General features: G+C 33.4%; 1 protein-coding gene across 5 annotated transcripts in view; it reads left to right on the top strand.

Annotated features, from left to right (window-relative positions):
- Positions 1-22983, top strand: part of SCAPER (S-phase cyclin A associated protein in the ER) — a 429066-nt gene that overhangs the window by 138163 nt on the left and 267920 nt on the right. For all 5 annotated transcript variants that reach the window (XM_021099014.1, XM_021099012.1, XM_021099013.1 and 2 more), the window contains 2 exons: positions 522-674; positions 1211-1318. In XM_021099014.1, the coding sequence (XP_020954673.1) occupies positions 522-674; positions 1211-1318 (261 nt within the window). The remainder of the gene's footprint in view (positions 1-521; positions 675-1210; positions 1319-22983) is intronic.

Raw genomic sequence — 22983 nt, 5'->3', positions numbered from 1 at the left:
AGGTCTGTGTCATTACGGGCCTTGTCTGCTATGAGGATAAGCTTGGCCTTTACCTGTGTGTCAGCATTTCCCATAGTGTATTTCAGGAAGTGCTTCTCAAAAGAATGTTTTAGTCAAATAAGTGTGTAGAATGTCAGTATAAGCTAGCTTTAATAAGTTACAGTGCACAGTGATAAGCTAGAGGCTCTGTAATCATCTGGGTTAAAAACCTTTTTAGTTTTAACTTGATATTTTCCAAATTTATTTTGGAACTAATTTTAACTTAGAATTTTCTAAATTCATTATAGAATCTCTTCTACAAAACACTCATTAATATTCCATGGGGCATACTTTAGGACATGTTATGATGCATGCAGGAGATATTAAAGGGTTTTATGTGAATTCTTGTCCTCATTGTCCATGTTAATATTGAATTAAGACATTCTATTATTTTAGAAAGTTTAATATAAATATTGCTTTTTCAAGTTCTCAGTATAACTTGAATAAATATCTATATTCTCACACTTTGACTTCATTTACAGCATGATGAAAGTATTCGAAGGCACATGGAACAGATTGAACAAAGAAAAGAAAAAGCTGCTGAGTTAAGCAGTGGACGACATGCAAATACTGATTATGCCCCCAAATTGACCCCTTATGAAAGAAAGAAGCAGTGTTCTCTCTGCAATGTCCTGGTAGGTTGTCAGTATCAATATTGTGATGATACATTATAATTTGTTACTAAAATTTATTAAACTCTCAGTCTTTTAAAAGTCATGCTAAGGCATCTGCTAATTACTGTGGATTTCTTTCATGGTTTTTATGCAAAGTAAGTAGTACAAAAATAATGTCAGGATTTTGGGCAGTGCAAAGGGCCAAAGCATGCGGATGCTGCTAAAATGGGTATACATCTGCTTAATGATAACCCAAATCAATGTTTTGGAGAATTAAGAACAACAACAGCAAAAGAAACATTTTCAGTGCTGAAACTTGAACTCTGATACTTAGAAGAGATGATATCCTGTTAAGGTTGGCTTTGATGACATGGCTTTTTAAACCATGTGTCTTCTAGAGGATTCTCAGAATTGTATTCTAAAAAAATATTTTTAAGCCTCATGTGTAAATGCCAGAGTAATTGCAACTTGCATGTAGGATACTGGATAGAATATGTAATATTTAAGATTAGATATAATTATATGTTCATTAAATTACTTTGATTTTATGCTTTTAGATCTCTTCAGAGGTGTATCTTTTTAGCCACATTAAAGGGAAGAAACACCAGCAAGCTGTGAGAGAGAATAGCAGCATACAAGGGCGGGAACTTTCCGATGAAGAAGTGGTAAGCTTTACTTTCATTCATTTACATGTATTTATTGAGTACCTGTTATGTTATCTATTATTACGAAGAAATCCATATACATATTTATTGATTATTTAAAGCTGTGTTTAATAGTTAGTAACTACTATGATATATAAAATACAGATGTTATTATTTTGGTATATATTTAATAAGACAGAAGTAAGAATTTAATACTGTTTATGTAATTTAATACTGTTTATGTAATTGAGTGCAGAAAAGTTAAGGGTATTTTGATATTTTAATAGTAAGAATTATTTAGTGATGCTGTACATTTCTTGAAAAACAACAATATAAAAATTATATATATATATTTTTTTGTTTTCTTTGGTCTTTAGTTTTTTTTAGGGCTGCACCTGCGGCATATGGTGGTTCCCAGGCTAGGGGTGAATCGGAGCTGTCGCTGCCTGCCTACACCATAGCCACAGTGTGGGATCGAACCCTGTCTGCAGCCTACACCACAGGCTCATGGCAACGCCTGTCCTTAACCCACTGAGCAAGGCCATAGATTGAACCTGTGTCCTCATGGATGCTAGTCGGATTCATTTTCCCTGAGCCATGATGGGAACGCCCATAAAAATTATATAAATTGATAATTTTATATCAGTACAGTATTTAGAAATTTTGTGGAATGCATTATAATTGCTGTTTACATGGAATTTAGGTTTGTGTAAGTATTTTCATAAATATATTTCACTCAACAGTTATTGATATGTGGGATGACATTACTAATCTCTGAATTTGTTGGTTTTATTTGTGATAGCAAATTTCTACAAGTACCCAAAGATGAGAAATTCATGTTTGTCAAGCCTCTCTTAAGATGTCCAGGAAAGGCTGTTGTGGTTCTTTGAGGGCAGTACTGTGTATAGGTGCACTTGTGAGATTAACTCTTTTTTTTTTTTTTTTTCTTTTTAGGGCCGCACCTGTGGCATATCGCAGTTCCCAGGCTAGGGGTCGAATTAGAGCTATAGCTTCCTGCCTATGCCACAGCCTCAGCAGTGCAGGATCCAAGCTGTGTCTGTGACCCACACCACCGCTCACGGCAACAACGGATCCTTAACCCACTGTGAGCAAGGCCAGGGATCAAACCCATGTCCTCATGGATCCTAGTCAGGTTCGTTACTGCTGAGCCACAGTGGGAACTCCTTTTTTTTAAAAATATGGTATATATTGACAGAATATACAGATTTAAAGTGTATCACTCAATGAATTTTTACTAATGTTTCATTTATTGTCAGGACATAGATCATTTCTTGTATCTCAGAAGGTTCCCTCATGCCCCATCTCAGTCATGCTCCCAAAAGGTAACTAGTCTCTGACTACTAGGCATCATCAATTAGACTTGCCTGTCTAGGACTTCTTATAAATAATATTATGCAGTATGTACCTTTTGTGTTTGGCTTCTTTCACTCATCCTTAAGTCTAGGAGATTGACTCCTAATGTTTACATGAAGCTATATAGTTCATTCTTTTTCTTAGCTTTTTCACCATTGCCCTCCAGACGAGACCATCAAGGAACACAACTTCAGTTGAATAAATTAGGTTTATTGATTTGTTAAAGGAAGGGAAAACACACACTATAGGAAGTTACGGGGTTTCTCAATAAGGTGTTAGAAAAGACTTGGGCCTTTGCTAGGTAATTTTGGAGGGGAGTCTTCAAGGATGTAGACTTTGCTCTGGATTGACTGTCTTCAGGAAGCAGGGGTAATTCTGTGGTTGGTTCTTAATAAATCTTACCTGGGGAGAGGAACAAAGCTGCTGTTTTCTCCTAAGTTTCTGGATATGATCAGAGCTTGAGGGGAAATTGCACACAGTTAATTTGGCTCACTTCTTTATGATTACGTTCTTTTAAGGATTTTTCCCTGTCAAGTTCCAACTACTCTGATAGCTCTAAACCAAATTTTATCTCCACTTTCAGCTTGCACTGTTATCCTCTGCCAAAAATTGGCGTAAGCACTTAGGGCAAGATCCAGAGTGAATGTGGAGTTCACCTCATGTGCTTTCCTCCTTTGAAGGATCATGGTCTCTCAAGTCCTGGCTGTGTTAGCTCCTCTTTAATGCTTTCGAGTAGATGTTTTGTGTTTTACATTTTTTGTGCCGTTTTGGGGGCAAGATTATTCCAGGTTAAGCTGATTCACTGTGGCTGAAATTAGAAGTCTTCAAATGTTTAATTTCTGTATATCCTTTTTTGATATAATGCTTGGCATGTAGTAAGGTATTTAATAAAAGCTCATTGAGTTGAGTTGAACTGAAAGGTTATACAGAATGGCTTTAGGTATGATTAATAAAACTGAAATGAAAAATGGAACTAATCACCTTTTTAGTTTGCCTGAAATAATTTTTTTACCTTTTACTCAAAATGTATGAGTATTTTAAGACAGAGTAGAATGAATTTTTTTTTTTTTTACTTGAATCATTCATGTGTTTATCCCCATTCTCTACTTTAGGTTGTTGTTTAGAACTAGAGTGGTGTATATGTGTGTTCCACTTTGGGAAAAGTCTTGAATTGCTTCATTAACTAGAATTTAATTATTCTCATTATAAAGTCTTCCACTTATAAAAATTATTTGTAACTAGGTTTTCTTAATTTAAAAAAGTTATATTTATTTAATTTACAAAAATTATTTTAAAATTTTGTGGAACACTACTATTAGATAAACTAAAATCTAAATTTTATGCATTTTTATCTCAAAGAGAAAAGCAAGAAAGGAAAGGATATTTAATTCCTGTACTTTGGTTGAAAAATATGTAATATTATCTAAATTTTATAACTATCAAAGCCATGGTTTGCTGTTTAGCCATTGTGGTTTGAGATTTGATTTATGTATTCATTTTGTGTACTGGTTAAGTTTAAAGTTCTCACTTAATTTATGTAGCTATTCTTGGTTATAGCCCCTTCTTCCTGAAAACAAGTGTGCAATATAGCATATGAGTTGTGTGATATAGAAAGGCCATTTTATACCTACTCTCACAGATATTTCATTTTTAATCAGCAAAGGTACCTATAGTAAACATACTTGTTCTACTTAAAGTTATTACTTGTCATCTGTGATGCCTTTATATTATATACACCTTATCTGTGACCCTTCTTCTTTGACATATAAGATTTTATTTATACCACCTCTGACCTAATAAAATTGGACCTTTGACCTTATGCACTTGACATATCAGATAACTTACTCTTGATCTCTGACACATTTTGTTTTAAGCCTGTTAAACATAATAGGTAGCTGCCCAGCAAGAAAGGTTTAATGTTTTGTGTTCTTAGTATAATTTAACCAGGAAATGTTTCTTGTGTTTCTTGAGACCTAACGAAAAGATCTGCTATATGTTTGATTTTATTTCTTTCATCATTTTTGACTCCAAATGCTAAAAGTGCTTGATTTTTAAAGGTCAAAAGAAACTGGTACTAGTTTAAATACATTCAAAAATTTAATTTCTTAACACATTATTAGAGAAATGGTAATTTATTAGTTTTAATTAAAACTAATTTCTTTTGTAGTTCTGTTTTCACACTATCTGAAGAAACATTGATTTTTGCGGAACTTGAATGAAGTACATTTAATTCTGTATGGAGAATGAAATTTAAAAGGTTTAAAATTTTTTTAAATTCATGTATTTCTGTGTTTGTGAGACTCCTTGGCTTTGAAAGCATGTAAATTATATCTGCTTGTTAACCCATGTACTTAAATATAGAGAAAATAATAGTTTACTTTCATTTGATTCATGGAAAGTATGAAAAAAACTTTTATGAAGGATTTTAAATTAATTATTGAATGTTTACAAGCAAGTATGATTTTACAAATATCAATTTAGTATTTTGGTTTGGAAAATTATGCTAATTAGGTGATGGAGGGAAAAATGAACATTTTACTTGGTAAAAACATAAAGACATCACTGTGTTTAATGGAATATAAGCCAATCTCTTTGGCTAGAGTGTGCCTGGCATTTATGTGGAAGAACTAGTAGATGTCTGCCAGAGTTGATGACAGTCTGAGAAATAATAGATAACCCCATAATTCCTGATAGAGTCATTATTTTCCTTATCTTGGTTACGTTTGTAGAAGCAGAAGTATTTGCTCTCTTTTTATAATTATGTTTGGAAAATATCCTCTTTGCTTTTCAAAGGAAAATCAAGTCAAATTGAAAAAACTTGAACTCATTTAGAATGGACCTTAATTTTCCTCCAGGACCTTGATAGAGGGCATTTTAGGTTAATTTGAGAAATGAGGTAAAAACAACTTACCTTTTCTTATAGGACTCAGTTTCCATTGCTTTCATTTTCTTTTTAATAGGATGGGAAAATTTTTATAGTTGTTTATATAATTCACACACACATATAGCTGATTGTTAATTTATGTATTTCTTCTAATTTTAGGAATTCTTATGGGAGTAAATTCACTCACATTGTTACCTAGGGTGTGCATAGCATATGTAGCTGTCATTTCTAACTGATTTAGTCTTCTTCGTTGGTTCAAGGAAAAAATTTTTAGTAGGCAACCCATTGTTTTGAACCTTAGTTTGATCCAGTAATTTAGTTTCCCTAGTTAGTACCCAGCACTTTTTATAACAATCCTTGGCCTCCATCCTCTTCCCTATCTCCTTAAGATGGCATCTGTGCGTTATCAGAGTAAGAGTATGGCTTATGTAACCTCATGTTATAAGGACAAGTTGAGATTTTACTGCATATCTTCCATCCTTTCCAGTGTAAGTCCCTTGTTTACCTGTTCACTTAGTGTACTCAGGGCCACCAGTCCTGAAGAGTGGCTGGTGAACTCTTGATCTGTTCTTTCCTCTTGGACAGTGTTCCAGTAGAACATCAGCCATTTGTTTACCTTTTCTCCATCAGTTCTCTCTACCTGCAAATCTCAGAGACTTTACCAGATGCTCCATTCTGGCCCCTGGCAGCTCTACTTGTTTCTTCCATATAAGAACTATGGGCGTTTGGGGAAAACTAAACCACAGGGCCTCTTCCTGGCCATGCTACATGGCCATGTTAATGGACCACACCCTAATTGGTGCCAGAGACATCTGGAGAGACAATTTCTTTTGAGAATCAAAATAACACATTTGGCATTTCTCTGACTTAGCTAACAAACTTATCTCCCGTGGGACACATTCCCCCCCACACTCCTTTCATCTCCAAATGTTTTTGGCTAGAAAGAAGTAAAATTTACTTTAACCTCTCCTTCCTCCTTATTTGAACCAAGTAACTAAGTCTTAAGGTGGCAAAAGACTCCTAACTCTGGAGTAAATGCTATAGGACCCCTCCAGGTTTGGCTGTTATTGACATGCTAAAGGGCAAGGTAAATAAATTTATTAAATCTCAGAATATTAGCTTGGCTTGTAAACCTCTAGGCTTGGTGCATTTATCTGTTTTTGAATATCTAAAGTTGCTTATTATAGAGTACTTTCTTTCATGTAGTTATTTTGGAACAAATTTTAGTCACCTCTGCAGCTGGGTTGAGGGGGGCAAAGCTATATGCTAAGAAAGATAAAATAAATAATCACATTAATAATTTTGAAATACTACTCCAGTGTTTCTCCAGGTTTCTCATGCTACGTGATGCTACGTGAACATTGCTAATAATCATAGTCTCTATTCCATATTGATTTTCTTTTACTCAGCATTCAGCTTTGGAGATATTATTCATTAATCAATGATTCAGGACCAGAACCTGAAGAACTATAATTTTTTTATTTTTTTTTTGCAGAGTCTGTGTTATTGGGTTTGTAAATTACAGTTTTTCTTTCATTGATCTTTGCTTTTTAAACTGTTGTTTTAAACTGCTTTTATAAAATGTGATTTTAAATAGGTAACAAATACCTGAAGTTTAACAACTTTAACTGTTTAGCTTTTGATAAAATTTTGTTCTGTGACTCCTAGATAGGTCTCAAAATACTCTTAAGCTATACAAATGTGAAAAGCTATTTCTATTATATTTCCCTGCATGAGTCCCTGGAGCATATACACTGTAACATATGCTACTTTTCATTTGCGTCATGATGGTTGCCAGATTTTATAGTTTACTTAAGCTCATTAAGTCTATTTTTTCCTTTTGACATCTGTTTGAGGGTTAGAATGGAGGACTTCTAGCTGGTATTTTAAGTGTTAAACATTATATGTTTTTAGCAGTTATTTGTGGCAGATATCCATTGCTTTTAAGAGGTTAATTATACATCTAAACACTGTTGTTTTTTAAAAAGACGACTCTTAAACTCCTTAAACATTTATTCCAGATTATGGTGGGTTTGGAGTAATTAGAACTGTGGCTAGTTCTGTAGCTTCATGGAGTGTAGGCTGATACTTTTCCATCTGGCTCTTCGGTGTCAATTGCAAGAAGCCATAGAATTGTGGCCATGGGTGATATTAAAAGATGGGAGCAACTGTGATCACTGTTTCACAGCTACCTTCTTTCAGTTGGATGATGGGGATCAGAAATGGTGGAGGCAGACTTATACAACTTCAGGCTACTTCTACTTGAATACAAGTAGAATACAATACTCTCAAGTTTTTTAATATGTAATATTTATATAGAAATTTTCTGCCTGAGTAATCTTGAACTACATAGTATGACAGTTTCATGTGGGAGGAATAAAGGATATGAAAGATTTATTGATCGGAGTTTATGAGAGGAAACACTCCAGCCCTGGCGAGGATAGATGACAAATTTCACATTTTACATGCCTAATGTAGATAATTCTCCTAATCTCCTAATTTTCCTTAATAATTGATTATAAATGCTTTTAATTTAATTTAGACTTCATTATGTTTTTTATCTGAAATTCAGTGGCCTATATTTTAGTTCCAAAGTAGATATTTATAGAGGAGCAGGGAATGCTTTATCTCTGATCAAAGTTATTTAGTTTTAGTAATAGTTATTCTTTCAATTTGGCTTCTCTTGCAGTTGGCAGAGTAGGCATATCTGTTCTATCAGGAAAATCACAAAGCTATAAAAACAGAATTTTCACAGTCATATAATTTGGTCCTCTCACTCAAAAAAGTTTTTTTAGATTATGAAGTATTTCAATATCAGAAAATAATATGGTAAACTGCATATTCCTGCCACCTAAAAAATCAGGTGATAATATTCTTTTTTTCTTTATATTTGGAAGGATGGAGGAATACAAAGTGTAGGTGATAGGGACAGGAGTAGAGCTTAAATCTTTATGTTCCACAATGAAGAGTCAACAGATAATCCTAAAATTGAAAAATGAAGAAGTAGCAACACAAAATATATTAAGGACTATAGAGAAGAAAGATAATCAGCTAAAACCACTGCCTCTGGATTGGGGAAAGAAATGGGGAACCAGTGGTAAACTACTTTTTTTTAACTATTGACTGTATAAATTATGTTATGGGTAACTTTGATAAAGCAAGAGCCTTTTTGAAAAATTAAAGAAGAAATGGAAAATGGAGATTGTCCATTCTGCTCAGAAATCTTTTGCACTCCCCCCCCCCCCCCCCGGTTCAAGGTTAAAATTAGACAAATGAATGCATCTGCAACCATAAAAGGCCATATAGTGAAGTTGGGTATTTTGGTCAGTTACATCCTTAATTTAAAAAAGTTTTTTTAAATTATAGTTAATTTTTAAAATTTAAATTTTAATTTATTTTTAAAATTTTTAATTTTTAAAATTATAGTTAATTTATAGTGCTCTGTCAATTTCTGTTGTACAGCAAAGTGACCCAGTTACACACACACACACACACACACACACACACATACACACACATATTCTTTTTCTCATATTATGTTCCATCCTGTTCCATCGCAAGTGATTATATAGAGTTCTCTGTGCTACACAGCAGTATCTCATTGGTTATCTACTCCAGATGTAATAGTTTGCATCTCCTAACCCCAAACTCCCAGTCCATCCCGCCGCTTCTCCTTCCATTCTCCCCTCCCCTTTGGCAGCCACAAGTCTGTTTTCCATGTTTCTTTTCTATAGATAGTTTCATTTGTGCCATATATTAGATTTCACCCATAAGGATATCATATGGTATCTGTCTTTCTCTTTCTGACTTACTTCAATTAGCATGAGAATCTCTAGTTCCATTCATGTTGCTGCAAATGGCATTATCTTGGTCTTTTTTATGACTGAGTAGTATTCCATTGTGTATATGTACCACATCTTCTTAGTCCATTCTTCTGTCAGTGGACATTTAGGTTGTTTCCATGTCTTGGCTGTTGTGAATAGTGCTATGATGAACATGTGGGTACATGTATCTTTTCCAGTGAAAGTTTTGTCTGGATATATGCCCAGGAGTGGTATTGCTAGATCATGTGATAGTTCTGTGTTTGGTATTCTGAGGTACTTCCATACTGTTTTCCATAGTGGTTGTACCAGTTTACATTCCCACCAGCAGTGTAGGAGGTTTCCCTTTTCTCCGCACCCTCTCCAGCATTTGTTATCTGTAGACTTACTGTTGATAGCCATTCTGACTGGTGTGAAGTGGTACCTCTTGTAGTTTTGATTTGCATTTCTTTAATAATTAGTGATGTTGAGGATTTTTCATGTGCCTGTTGGCCATCCATATGTCTTTTTTTGGAGAGATGTCTATTCAAGTCTTTTGCCCATTTCTCAATTGTGGTGTTTGTTTTTTTGCTGTTGAGTTGTATTAGTTGTTTGTATATTTTGGAGATAAAGCCCTTTTTTGTTGCATTGTTTGAAACATTTTCTCCCATTCCATAGATTGTCTTTTTGGTGTTTTTTTTTTATAGTTTCTTTTGCTGTGCAAAATCTTTTAAGTTTGATTATGTCCCATTGGTTTATTTTTGTTTTTATTTCTATTGCTTTGGGAGGCTGACCTAAGAAAACTTTTGTACAGTTGGTGTCAGAGAATGTTTTGCCTATATTCTCTTCTAGGAGTTTTATGGTGCCTTGTCTTAGGTTTAAGTCTTTAAGCCATTTAGTGTTTATTTTGTGCATAGTGTGAGGGTGTGTCCTAGTTTCATTGATTGACATACAGCTCTCCAGTTTTGCCAGCACCACTTGCTAAAGAGACTGTGTTTTTACCATTTTATGTTCTTGCCTCTTTTGTTGAAGATTAATTGACCATAGCTGTCTGGGTTTATTTCTGTGTTCTCTGTTGTGTTCCATTGGTATGTATGTCTGTTTTTGTACCAGTACCCACTGTCTTGATTGCTCTAGCTGTGTAATATTGTCTGAAGTCTGGAATGGACTACCTCTCAGGTCACATGTCAGAGACACCTAAGTCTCATCAAGGCTGGCAAGAGGTCTACTGTGGAGAATTTGGCAAAAGTGGTCACATCCCTACCTCTTTTCTTTTTTCTATTTTTAATTTTTTGAGGAACACACCTTTTTCCCCACAGTAGATGCACCATTTTTACTGTCTTAGCAACTGCTCAAGGTTACTAATTTCTACAAAACCTTTCCAATATTGTTACTTTGTTTTCTTTATAGTCGCTATCTTAATGAGTTGGTCAGGTTTTAAATTAGCAATTATATATATTTTGATTTTTTTTTATGATTTACTACATCTGTTTTGGTAAAGTTTCATTTGCTAGGTAATTATATAATGTCTTCAAAGGTTTTGGCAAAACACTTTTCATGGTATTCTTTGTGCTTTTTAAAGAAATCTTAGTCTCCTTTTTCGTTTCTATCATTTAAAATTTGTACCTGTATATTTTTTTGTTGAGTGTTCTTGCCCTTAAATTTGTCTGTTTTATTAGTATTTTCAAAATTTTGATTTTTGGTTTTGTTGATCCTATCTAGTTTCTTTGTTTTTTATTCATTAAATGTGATTTCTTGGTTTTGTTATTTCCTTTTTACTTCTTTCTCTGAGTTTATTTTGCCATTATTTTTCTAACTCCTGAAGGTGAATGCTTGGCTCATTAATTTTTGGCCTTTTTTCTAATGTAAGTACTTAAAGATATTAATTTCTAAAGCCTACTTTGATACAACGTATTTTCATTATTACTCACTTCTAAATACTTCCTAATTTACTTTAGATTTTTTTTCTTTTATCCATTGGTTGTCTAGAAGATTGCCTCAAAATTTCCAAACATATGAGTTTCATCTATTGATTTCTGCCATAATTGAAGTAAGATCAGAAAATGTAGTCTTTGAAAGTCTTTGAAATCTGGCATAGCATATAGCACACGGTAAGATTTTGTAAATGTTCTATGCCTGAAGAGGAATCGTATTTTCTATTTATCTACTCTATCAAGCGTATTAATCATGAAATGAAAATAAAATATTGTACTGATTTTTGTCTACTTCTTTCAATTACTGATTGATATTAAAAATCTCACTATGATGATAAATTTATTTATTATTAATTTATGCTCATATTTTTTGAGGCTAGGTTATTAAGAGCATACAAGTTTAGAATTGTATATCTTTTTAATGAATTCAGCCTTTTACTGTGAAATGGCTTTGTAGCATAAATAATGATGTTGGTGAAATTTTCCTTTTTTCTGCACTCGATTTCAGGTTTTAACATCAAGTTCATGATAGATTTACAAAGCAGGGATTTTTTTCTAACTCAAGAATTTTCTTCAAGTCCTATTTTGTTTGAGAGCAATATAGATGTACTAGATTTCATTTATTTAGTATTTTCATGGTGCATCTTTTTCTACTTTTAAATACTATTGTGAAATTGATTCTATAACAGAAGAGTACAAAGATGTACATGTACTGTTTGTAGAATAACAATAAAACAACTTTCTTTGTGTCTGTCATTCAAGTAAGTGAGAGTCTGCCAGTAAGTAATTTAGTTTTTGTGCTTTTGTTTGTGATAGACATTTTTACTGGGTTGAAATTTGTAGCTTTACAATTATTTTCTCTAAGAATTGCATAGGTCTTATTTGTCGCCTTCTCCCTTTTATTCTTTTTTCTTTTTCAGAATTGCCTTGGATATTCCTCTGCTTTTCAGTTTCTGTATAACCTTCACAATTAACTTGTTAAGCTAAGAAAATCCTGTTTGCATTTTGATTGAGATTGTATGAAATAAGAGTAGACATCTTTTAAATATTCTTTCTTTCCATCTAGGCCATATGTGTGTCTTCTCATGTATTGCATTTGTGTGTGTATGTATCATTAGTATAGTATATGGTTTTCTTCATTTTAGTCTTACTGGGCATTTCTTGGTGGACTTATTTTGTTTCTAAATAATTAATGAGTTTTACAAGTATTTTGAATTTTAGTTTTTATTTTCTTTTAAACAAAGAGGTATTTCCAAGGTTATAGATTAGATTATGGCAATGCCTTTGCTTTATTTTAGGAGCATAGGTGTGTGAATGAAGTGGTTCATAGATTTGACTGTCCGACATTTTGCATGGGGGCCAGGCTAATCTTCTGTGCATTAATTTTAAAATATGTGTTGCCAAAATGAGCACTATTCTTTGTTTTAAATTTCAGCTTTTATTTCATTATGGTCATAGGTTATGGCTTTATAGGTTCTACTTTAGAGAGTTTGTTGATTTCTATATAGCTTGATACATTGTAAAACTTTAGGAAGAATTTTTTTTCTCTTTGAGTATGTATATTAGATCATATTTCTTCATTTTGTGCACATACTTTACACATACTTTAACTTTCTAAAATTAGTTTTGTGCTCACTAATATCCTTTTCTTAAAAATGAAAAGACTGCCAATATGCTATTGCTATTTATTCATGCCTCCTTATATTCTTAAAATCAATTTTTGCAACACATCTATATATATCTCACAAAGTTTTATTATCATGGTCATAACTATTTACACATTTTTCATCTTACTGATGAATTATTTTTACCTTTTAAGAATATGAAACATCCTTCTTTCTTTAGTGCCTCTCTCTGAATTTTTTTTTTTGTATTATTAGTGCAAGCCTAGTTTTGTTTAGATTTTTGATGTGTCATTTTATACTCTTCCTCTTTCCTCCTCTCCCTCCTTTCTTTCCTGGCCCCTTCATAGTTTTAGTTTGCATCTAGATCTATTACTAAGAAGTATACTTTTATTTTAGTTTTTTTCTTCTCTATAAAAAAGTACCATGGTTTATGTGATCTTTTTGGACTTACCTTTTTTCCACTCAGTATTATAATGCCTAGATTCATACAAATTGGAAATTTGTTGTTGTTTTTAAAGCACTTTGAGGTATAACTGTTGTATATTAAACTATACTTTGTTTACAATTTAATAATTTTTCAACAGAATAATTTTTTTCTTTTTTTTAACAGAATATCTAAATTTTTTCTTTCTTTTTTTTCAATTTTTGGCATATTCATAAACCCATGAAATCATCACTACAATCAAAATAGTGAACATAATTATCACCTCAGGAAGTTTCATCATCTGCTTTATCCTTACTGATTTTCTGCCTGCTTTTGCTCTATCGATTATTGAGAGAGGGTTATGGAAATCTTTTAATTGTTAATTTTTCTATTTCTTTTAACAGTGCAGTCACTTTTTGCTTCATGTATTTCAAAGCTGTGTTATTAGATTCATAAATGCTAATCATTGTTATATTTCTTCTTTAATTGAGCCCTTTTTATTATGAAATGACCTTCTTTATTCCTAATAATATTTTTTGTGACCTTGTCTAATATTAATATAGCCACTTCAGTTTATCTAGTGTTAGAGTAGTATATCCTTTTCTGTCCTTTTATGTTTAACCTATGTATTTATATTCTCACATGCATCTTTTTCTTGAATATTTAAAAGTTAATAGACCTAAAAGGAATGTTTATTCTAGTGCTATTGACTATGATGTGAAGCTGGTGACCCTCTCAAGCCCTTGTCACCCCTGGCTGTGAAAACCACTCACAACTGGGGAGTTTAAACTCTGTCTCTGAGCATTATTGTCTCTTTAATTTTGTGTTGAAAGTGTCATGTTATTTGTAATCTCTGGTAATATTGTTACTGGGATGTTATTGAAATAATTTCTAAGGATGAAGCCTGATACTAATCTAACTTGCTACATTTGAAATCTGAGATTTCTGCAGAGACCTTTCATTACAAAGCTTGGTGCAATACAACTGAAACATTCCCTTTTGTAGTATTGAGTTCACACCCCTCTTCATCTTCACAGCATGATAAATTAATAAGCTTGTTGAACTCTGGGCTTTTCTTGGAGTCGTCTGTTAAACCTCAGATTAGATCAGAAAGGAACATCAGAATCTAAAAACGAAGTCTTTACCTCATTTGTCATCTCCACCTACCAGAAAACTGATGGAGTATTTGTAATTGTCACTGAGTGGCAGGGGGACAGATGGTGGACTATCATTCTATCAGAAGATGGCCTTTTCTTTTTTACATGGTGTCTGTTTCACAGTATTTCATTAGCTTCATTTTTCTCATCTGTCACTTTAAACAATATAATGCATAGACTGTAATGGATAAAAACATAAGTGTATCTTACCTGTAGAAAGGGACCTTGGCAGAGTTGAATCTTTTGTATAATTAAAATAATCTATTAAGTTTTAAAAGTTGTCCTCATCATATGTGTTTAATTTTTCAAAATGATGCTATCACAAAAGATATTGTTTTGATAAAAAGCATTAAATTTCAAATTTGGCTGTTTGGCTAAATTTAACATTTTATTTAGTCATAATGGAATTCAAAGTTTCTATTTTTTAAGCATTTCTCCAGCACCTGCTTGTGCCTTCTACAGTAGTCCTGGCACCAGGGCAACACAAGTAAAAATTGTCATATGAGCCTATCTTTTCATTTTATTCTATCTCTGATAAATTTCCAAGTTTCATGAATCTCTAAACACACTCATTTGAATATAAATGAACTAATTTTTGTATATGGTGCTTTCACCTTTAAATAATGTTTGGATGTTAATATATATAGATACTTTATTAGATAGGGCTAATGCCACCTAAAAAATCAGTAATTTCAAATCAGCTTTCTTCTGAAATCTTTCAGGGGAATAATCTGCTAGAATAATTTAATGGCAGAGTGGTATTAATCAAAATAATAATTTACTACAGATCCTTTTGATCTTATTCTGAGTAAAACTCTCTTTAACTTAGGCAGTTAGCATAAGCCCTTGGCACTTAGTATTGAATTAAATATTAGTCAATCTTTTTTTTAGGTTGAAAGGCATATGTTTATTAAGTAGTCTATAGGAGTAATGTAAGAATTTCTACAACTTTTATTCTAACTTCACTGATTCACTCTTGGGCTATTTTCAAACTGGGACCCACTATAATCTTAAATCCTAATGAGCTAACCTATCATTTATTGTTTTTAGTATACTAAATCTTTGAGGGTAGTATTGAAAATACATGTAAAGTATTGTCTAAAAATTCCATAGTTTGTAGTTGAGTATTTCTTTATTTCTTCCCTTCTTTCTTCTGCTTCTTTCTCTTTTTCTCCTGATTTTCCTTCTTCTTCCTGCCTTAGATTCTCCACTCACCCCTCACTTTTTTTTTTACCATCATCATCCAGAGAAACAAGAAAAACAAGTTCCAACCCTCCAGGCCCTCACCCTTTCCTAGTTTTCATGGAAGATGATGAAGAAATCTTATAAAGTTTAGCTTCCTATTTATCTTACTTGTTGTCATGCCAGGCAGGCTTAAAAAAGTAGAATGCCTCAATATTTTTAAGAATTTAAGAGAAAACATTATTTGGTTCTGGAATTGATTAATAATATTACTGGATTTTAGATTCCAAAGTTCAGAAAGTACAGGATGAGGTTGAGAGAAGAATGTTGTTTTTCTGAACAAAATGTGAAAGCCCCTGCATTAATTTCTCATGTATTTAGATTAGTAACTTGGCATCCACCTTACTCTTGAAAGTAAACTTTTGGTTCCAGAGAAATATGCTTCTTGAGCATTACATTGGATTTCTATTAAAAAAAGAAAAAAAAAAAACACTGATGATTTTCAGGTAAAAATACGTTTGTATTGTTATAATGAAACTTTGGTCCTTTTTATTCAAAGGAGACGTATTTCATCTCTTTTGATCTTGTAAGAATAATAACATCCTTAAACATTCTCACTTTGGTATTACTATATTTTTAAATAATGGGAAACAGATTATTTTCTTCAGTGTATCATGTTTTATGAAAAGTGTTTATTGTGAGATAAACTTGCAAGAGCTCTAAAATTTGTAGTTCTATAAAATCCTATGTTGTCTCATATATATATTTTCCTGCTTATCTACTATTTTTAAAACTTTGAAATTCTTTCTCAAAGCTCATTGAACCTATATCTACAGCTTAATTTTTTCCTGTCTCCTTTAAAAAATAAAGAACTATGAGAACCTTTAGGACGAGTCTGATAGAATATCAAGGTCATAAACTTCAATGTGAATTACTTCACTGAATATAGTAAATTTTATTGGAAAGGCCAGAGCTTTGGTCTAGTATGCCATAAAAGGTAATTGAAAGAATAAGGGTATAAACTTTGATGAGATCATCTATATAGTATTAGTTTCCTTATGTGCATTACTAGTATTTCATATTGTAGCAATGTTGTTTAAATAAGAAGTCAAAACTGTGACTTTAAAATTAGCTTTATATTTTTGTCTGTATGTGTATGGAGTTAACCATCATTAATTAACTTTTGGGCTCAATACATTGTTTTTTAGAATGTTAGAAATTGACAGACTTTAGAATTTATTGTCCAATCTCTGTATTTTACTGGAGAGGAAACTGAGTCCCAGAGAGGTCACTCAGCCATGAGTTGCAGAATTTATCCTGGTGTAGCTGTCTTTCCACTACATCAATTTACTTTTCTATTCCTAAGGAGAAGTACTGTCTCCTGTTGATGTGTGTTTAGAGTTAATAGTGTCAAATAGTGAGTATGGCCAATGAAGACCCTTTCCTGACTTCTTAGTAGTGGAGTAATACTTGCACTAAGCAGGATTCCATGAATGTAGGAATTGTATTTTTTTCAATTCTTTTAGGAGAGAAGAAGATCCAGGGGCCTTTGGATGATTTTGTGTCCTGATTAATTCATCGTTTGAAAATAAGTCAATAAATCATAGACATTGTGTCTCAGAAAGTGTCCTTTATTTGCCTTGTGCCTGTGGCATAACAATTAGGATTGTGAATAGATGCAAAAAGATGAATGTATTTTTACATAGTTATGTTCATTTTTCTGCAGCACAAATGAGCCTATAGCAACTGTAACCTTATACAAATCAACTCTCTTTTAAGTAGCTTGCTTTTTTTCTTGCATTTTCTTATTAGCATTAATTTTCTGGTAGTTGAAATATTAATATATATCAATTGTGGAAAATTTGAGAAAAAGTAATGTTTGCCTACTTGTTAATTTTACATTTTGATCTAATTTTTTGCTCTTTATGAATATCTTAATTATTTTATTTTATTTTGTCTTTTTAGGGCTGCACCTGTGGCATATGGAGGTTCCCAGGCTAGGGGTTGACTTGGAGCTACAGCTGCTGGCCTACCCCCACAGCCACAGCACCGCCAGATCCGAGCCATGTCTATACCGTAGCTCATAGCAACGCCAGATCCTTAACCCACTGAGCGAGGCCAGGGATTGAACCTGCATTCTCATGGATGCTAGTCAGATTAGTTTCCACTGAGCCACGACAAGAACTCCTTAACATTTATTTATATATAAATTGCATTTCATAGATTTGAGTCCTGAATATTTATTTACCACTGTACAATGAATCTTTTTAATAACAAATCTGTGTAGTATCATATTAATGCATGTGCCATAATTTATGTGATCAGTTCTCTGATATTTTGTTGTAAATCTCATTGCAGTGAGTATATTTACAGAGAAACATTATTATACGTTTTTTCTAAAGAAATTAAAAATACTTCTGGTAATTTTGCAGAAGTAAATTATTCATATAATATCTGATTATCTTTTTGTGGTATTGACGTATTGGCTGCTGTTGCTATTAGCTTTTGATGCTATTAGCTTTTTGTTAATAAATACTTAGACCCATTCGTTCATGGATATGAGAATATTTCAATTCTGCATTTCATTTTCATTTGTTATTTGGAATACATTTGTAAAGAGAGACATTCCCTCATCTACTATTTGCTTACTGAGTGGCAGGTTAAAATTTTGATTATTTACCAATTTTCTGGGTAATTGGGTTTCCTGTTATCCTTCAAATATGTCCATAATTAGTTTTTTAAATGCATAAATTCTGGATTTAAACACTTTTGATATGTTTCAATCATTTGAAAATTTCCTTTTTGAAGCTCAAATTATGCTGTCTTTTTGTCAGCAGGAGTCTCTTAAAATTTGCTCTCAAGTTCTTTTGACATTAGCCTAGTTCAGTTTGTTAATTACCTTACTTCTTGGTATGGCAAGATGTTTAGTTAATGATTAGCTATTTCAGTAAGAAGCCCTGGTTACTTTTACTGAGAAATGGTATTTCAAGAGCATAATAAAGGATGTTCATTGCTACTGGGTGGATCATTAGGAACAGAATTAGAAAATTAAGAAGTAAAATGGATGTATTATGTGTGTATGTGTTTTGTACATGCTCATATATATGTGTTTATATACACTTATTATTTATTTAATGATGATGGGCTCATGAACTATTGCAGTTCAGATTCAGGACCACAGGTATTTTACTTAACCTGCTCTGTATTGTATGTGCATCTCTTTTCTCCCAGACCAAGCATTCAGGTATAAAGGGCACAGAAAATGATGGAACTATTAGACCACCTAAAGTCTCCTTTACTTTATCCCACATTATACGCACAGCAGTATTAGAATCCCATGAATATTATTCCTACCACAATGTAATTACTGAGAAGAGTTCAAATTTTTTTTCGTGTATTCCCCATTCTCCTCATCTTTTATTAGTAATTATGTGATAAGTCAGACATAAAGCCATTATATAAGTATATTCTTTAGCTTTCAGTCACTATTTAGTCTTAGTTCTGTAAATGGATGTGTAATGTTCACCACTAGTCCTTATGTATTTATCTCTCTAGTCTTGTGGGTTTTTCTGAGGCTTGTTCTATAGTATATGCTTCAGGAAAGTCTTATGAGAATAATATTCCCTGAGGGTTTTTTGTGTTGATAACAGTTTATCTGTGCTTCTTATACTTGAAAGTTGGTTTTACTAGATATAAAGCCCTTAGCTCACATTTATTTCTTGAAAATACTAAATACATTACATCCTTAGAGGATATGTTCCAAGACCCCAGTGGATGTCTGAAACCTTGGGTAGTACCAAATCCGGTATATACCATTAACTCTTAAATAGGTTAGATAGAACTATGCAAGTCCACTTATATGTGGATTATTTTCAATAAATACTACAATACTAACACCACTTATTGACTTCCACTGTTACATTCTTCCCTCCTTTGTCATAGATTGGTTGACCATAGGTGCTTGGGTTTTTTCCTGGGCTTTCTATCTACTTCCACTGATACATATTTCTGTTTTTGTGTCAGTTCCATTCTGTTTTGATGATTGTAGCTTTATAGAATAGTCTCAAATGAAGGAGCCTGATTCCTCCAGTCAGTTCTGGTTTATTTTTTTCAATATTGCTTTGGCTATTCAGGGTATTTTGTGTTTCCATACGAATTTTTAAACATTTTGTTCCAGTTCTCTAAAAAATGTCATTGGTAGCTTAATAGGGATTGCACTGAATCTGTAAATTGCCTTGGATAGAATAGTTATTTTGACAATATCGATTCTTCCAAACTGGGAGCATGGTATATCTTTCCATCTGTTTGTATCATCTTTAATTTCTTCCGTCAGTGTCTTATAGTTTTCAAAGTAAAGGTCTTTGTCTGTTTAGGTAGGTTCATTCCTAGATGTATTATTCTTTTTGATGTGAAGTAAATGGGGTGGTTTCCCTAATTTCTCTCTCTGGTCTTTCACTGTTAGTGTATAGAAATGCAATAGATTTCTGTGTATTAACTTTGTATCCTGCAACTTTACCAAATTCATTGATGAGCTCTAACAGTGCTCTTGTAGCATCTTTAAAATTTTCTATGTATAGTATCATGCCGTTTGCAATCAGTGATAGTTTTGCTTCTTCTTTTCCAATTTGGATTCCTTTTATTTATTTTTTCTCTGATTGCCATGACTAAGACTTCCAAAACTATGGTGGAATATGTGGTGAACGTGGATATTCTTGTGTTGTTTCTGATCTTAGTGGAAATGCTTTTGGCTTTTCAGTGTTGAGAATGATGTTACCTGTGGGGTTGTCATATAAGGCTTTTATTATGTTGAGCTAGTTCCTCTGTGCTGACTTTTTGTAGAGTTTTTATCAGAAAATGGGTGTTGGATTTTGTCGAAAGCTTTTTCTCCATCTATTGAGATGATCATATGATTTTTATTCTTCAGTTTGTTAATGTGGTGTATCCCATTCATTGATTTGTGGGTATTGAATAATCCTTGCATCCCGGGGATAAATCCTACTTGATCATCGTGTATGGTTCTTTTAACATCTTTTTTTTTGGTCTTTTTAAGGCTGCACCCGTGGCATGTGGAAGTTCTCAGGGATTGAATTGGAACTATAGCCACCAACCTATGCCACAGCCTCAGAAACACCAAATCTGAGCCATGTCTGCAACCTACACCACAGCAATGCAAGACCCTTAACCCACTGAGCAAGGCCAGGGATCAAACCTGTATCCTCGTGGGTACTAGTCAGATCTGTTTCCACTGAGCTGCAATGGGAACTCCTCATTTAATATCTTCTTAAAGTATTTTGTTGAGGATTTTTTTTTATCTGTGTTCTTTCATGATATTGGCTTGTAAGTTTCTTTTCTTGTATCTTTGTCTGGTTTTGGTATCGGAGTGATGGTGGCTTCATAGAATGACCTTGGGAGTGTTCCTTCCTCTGCATTTTTTTTTCAAGAGTTTCAGCAAAATAGATGTGAAATTAGAACAATCTCTTAACACATACATTAAAAAAAAACTCAAACTGGATGACAGACCTAAACATAAGGCCAGATACTATAAAACTCCTAGAGGAAAACATAGGCAGAACACTTGGACATAAATCTCAGCAATATTTTGTTTGATCCACCTCCTAGAATAATGAAAATAAAAGCAAAAATAAACAATAAACAAATGGGACCTGATTAAACTTAAAAGCTTTTGCTCAGTAAAGGAAACCATAAACAAAACAAAAAAACCTACAGAATGGGAGAAAATCTTTGCAAATTAAGCAACCAACAAGGGATTAATCTCCAAAATATACAAATATCTCATGGACCTTTATATATATATAAACATCAAAAGATGGGCAGAAGATATAAACAGATATTTCTCCAAAGAAGATGTACAGATAGCTAAAACACACATGAAAAGGTGCTGAACATCACTAATTACTAGAGAAATGCAAGTCAAATTACGGTGAGGTACCAGCTCACACTAGTCAGAATGGCCATCATCAAAAAGTCTACAAGCCATAAAAAAAGTCTGTTCAGCCATAAAAAAAGTAATAATGCCATTTGCAATAAAATGGATGGACCTAGACATTATCATACTGAGTGAAATAAAGACAAATATCTTATATCGCTTTTATATGGAATACAATAAAAATGATACAAAGGAACTTAGTTAAAAGACGGAAATAAACTCAGATTTCAGAACCAATCTTATGGTTACCATAGGTGAAACCATTGTGGGGAGGAAAGAATAACATATACACACCTCTGTATTAAATGCTTAATGAGAACCTACTGCATAGTACAAAAAAACCTACTAAATAGTTTGTAATAATCTATATAGGAGAAAAGAATGGCTATATTTATATTTACGGTTGATTCACTTTGTCATACACCTGAAACTAATACAACATTGTAAATCAACTATAATAAAATTAAATTTAAAATAGATAAGTAGTAATAAATATTGTTGGTAATTTTATATGCAACCCCCCCACCCCATCTCCATGGCTCAGTTTTAAGAGTTCACAGGGGTTTGCCTTCACCAGTCTGTTCAGAACTTTTCTTTTCTTTTTTTTTGCTTTTTAGGGCTGCATCTATGGCACATGGAGGTTCCCAGGCTAGGTGTCGAATTGGAGCTACAGCTGCTGGCCTAAGCCACAGCCGCAGCAACGTGGGATCCGAGCCGCATCTGCGAGCTACGCCACAGCTTATGGCAACGCCAGATCCTTAACTCACTGAGTGAGGCCAGGGATCAAACCTGCACCCTTGTGGTTCCTAGTCAGATTTGTTTCCACTGCGTAACAGTGGGAACTCCCCTATTCAGAACTTTTTTTTTTTTTTTTTTTTTTTTTTGTCTTTTTGCCATTTCTTGGGCCGCTCCCGCGGCATATGGAGGTTCCCAGGCTAGGGGTTGAATTGGAGCTGTAGCTGCCGGCCTGCGCCAGAGCCACAGCAACGCTGGATCCGAGCCGCATCTGCGACCTACGCCACAGCTCATGGCAACACCGGATGGTTAACCCACTGAGCAAGGGCAGGGACCGAACCCGCAACCTCATGGTTCCTAGTCGGATTCGTTAACCACTGCACCAGGACGGGAACTCCTCAGTACTTCTTAATGCAGGCATCTTTCCCTCTCCTGCAATGGAGTGGGCAGACCCCTCTCAGTTTTAGATGCCATTCTTAAATTGTCCTCTTGAATCCAGTGGAAAAACAATTACTTTTTTAGTGTTCTGTCTCAGGTTCATTATTCATTCTTGTTTTCCTCTGATTTCTCCTTCAATGACACTGAAACCTTGCTACTCTGTTGGTAGTTTATTATCACCCCCTT

Source organism: Sus scrofa, chromosome 7 (genome assembly GCF_000003025.6).
Source record: "Sus scrofa isolate TJ Tabasco breed Duroc chromosome 7, Sscrofa11.1, whole genome shotgun sequence".
Lineage (NCBI taxonomy): Eukaryota > Metazoa > Chordata > Mammalia > Artiodactyla > Suidae > Sus > Sus scrofa.
This window is presented reverse-complemented; position numbering and strand designations above follow the sequence as displayed.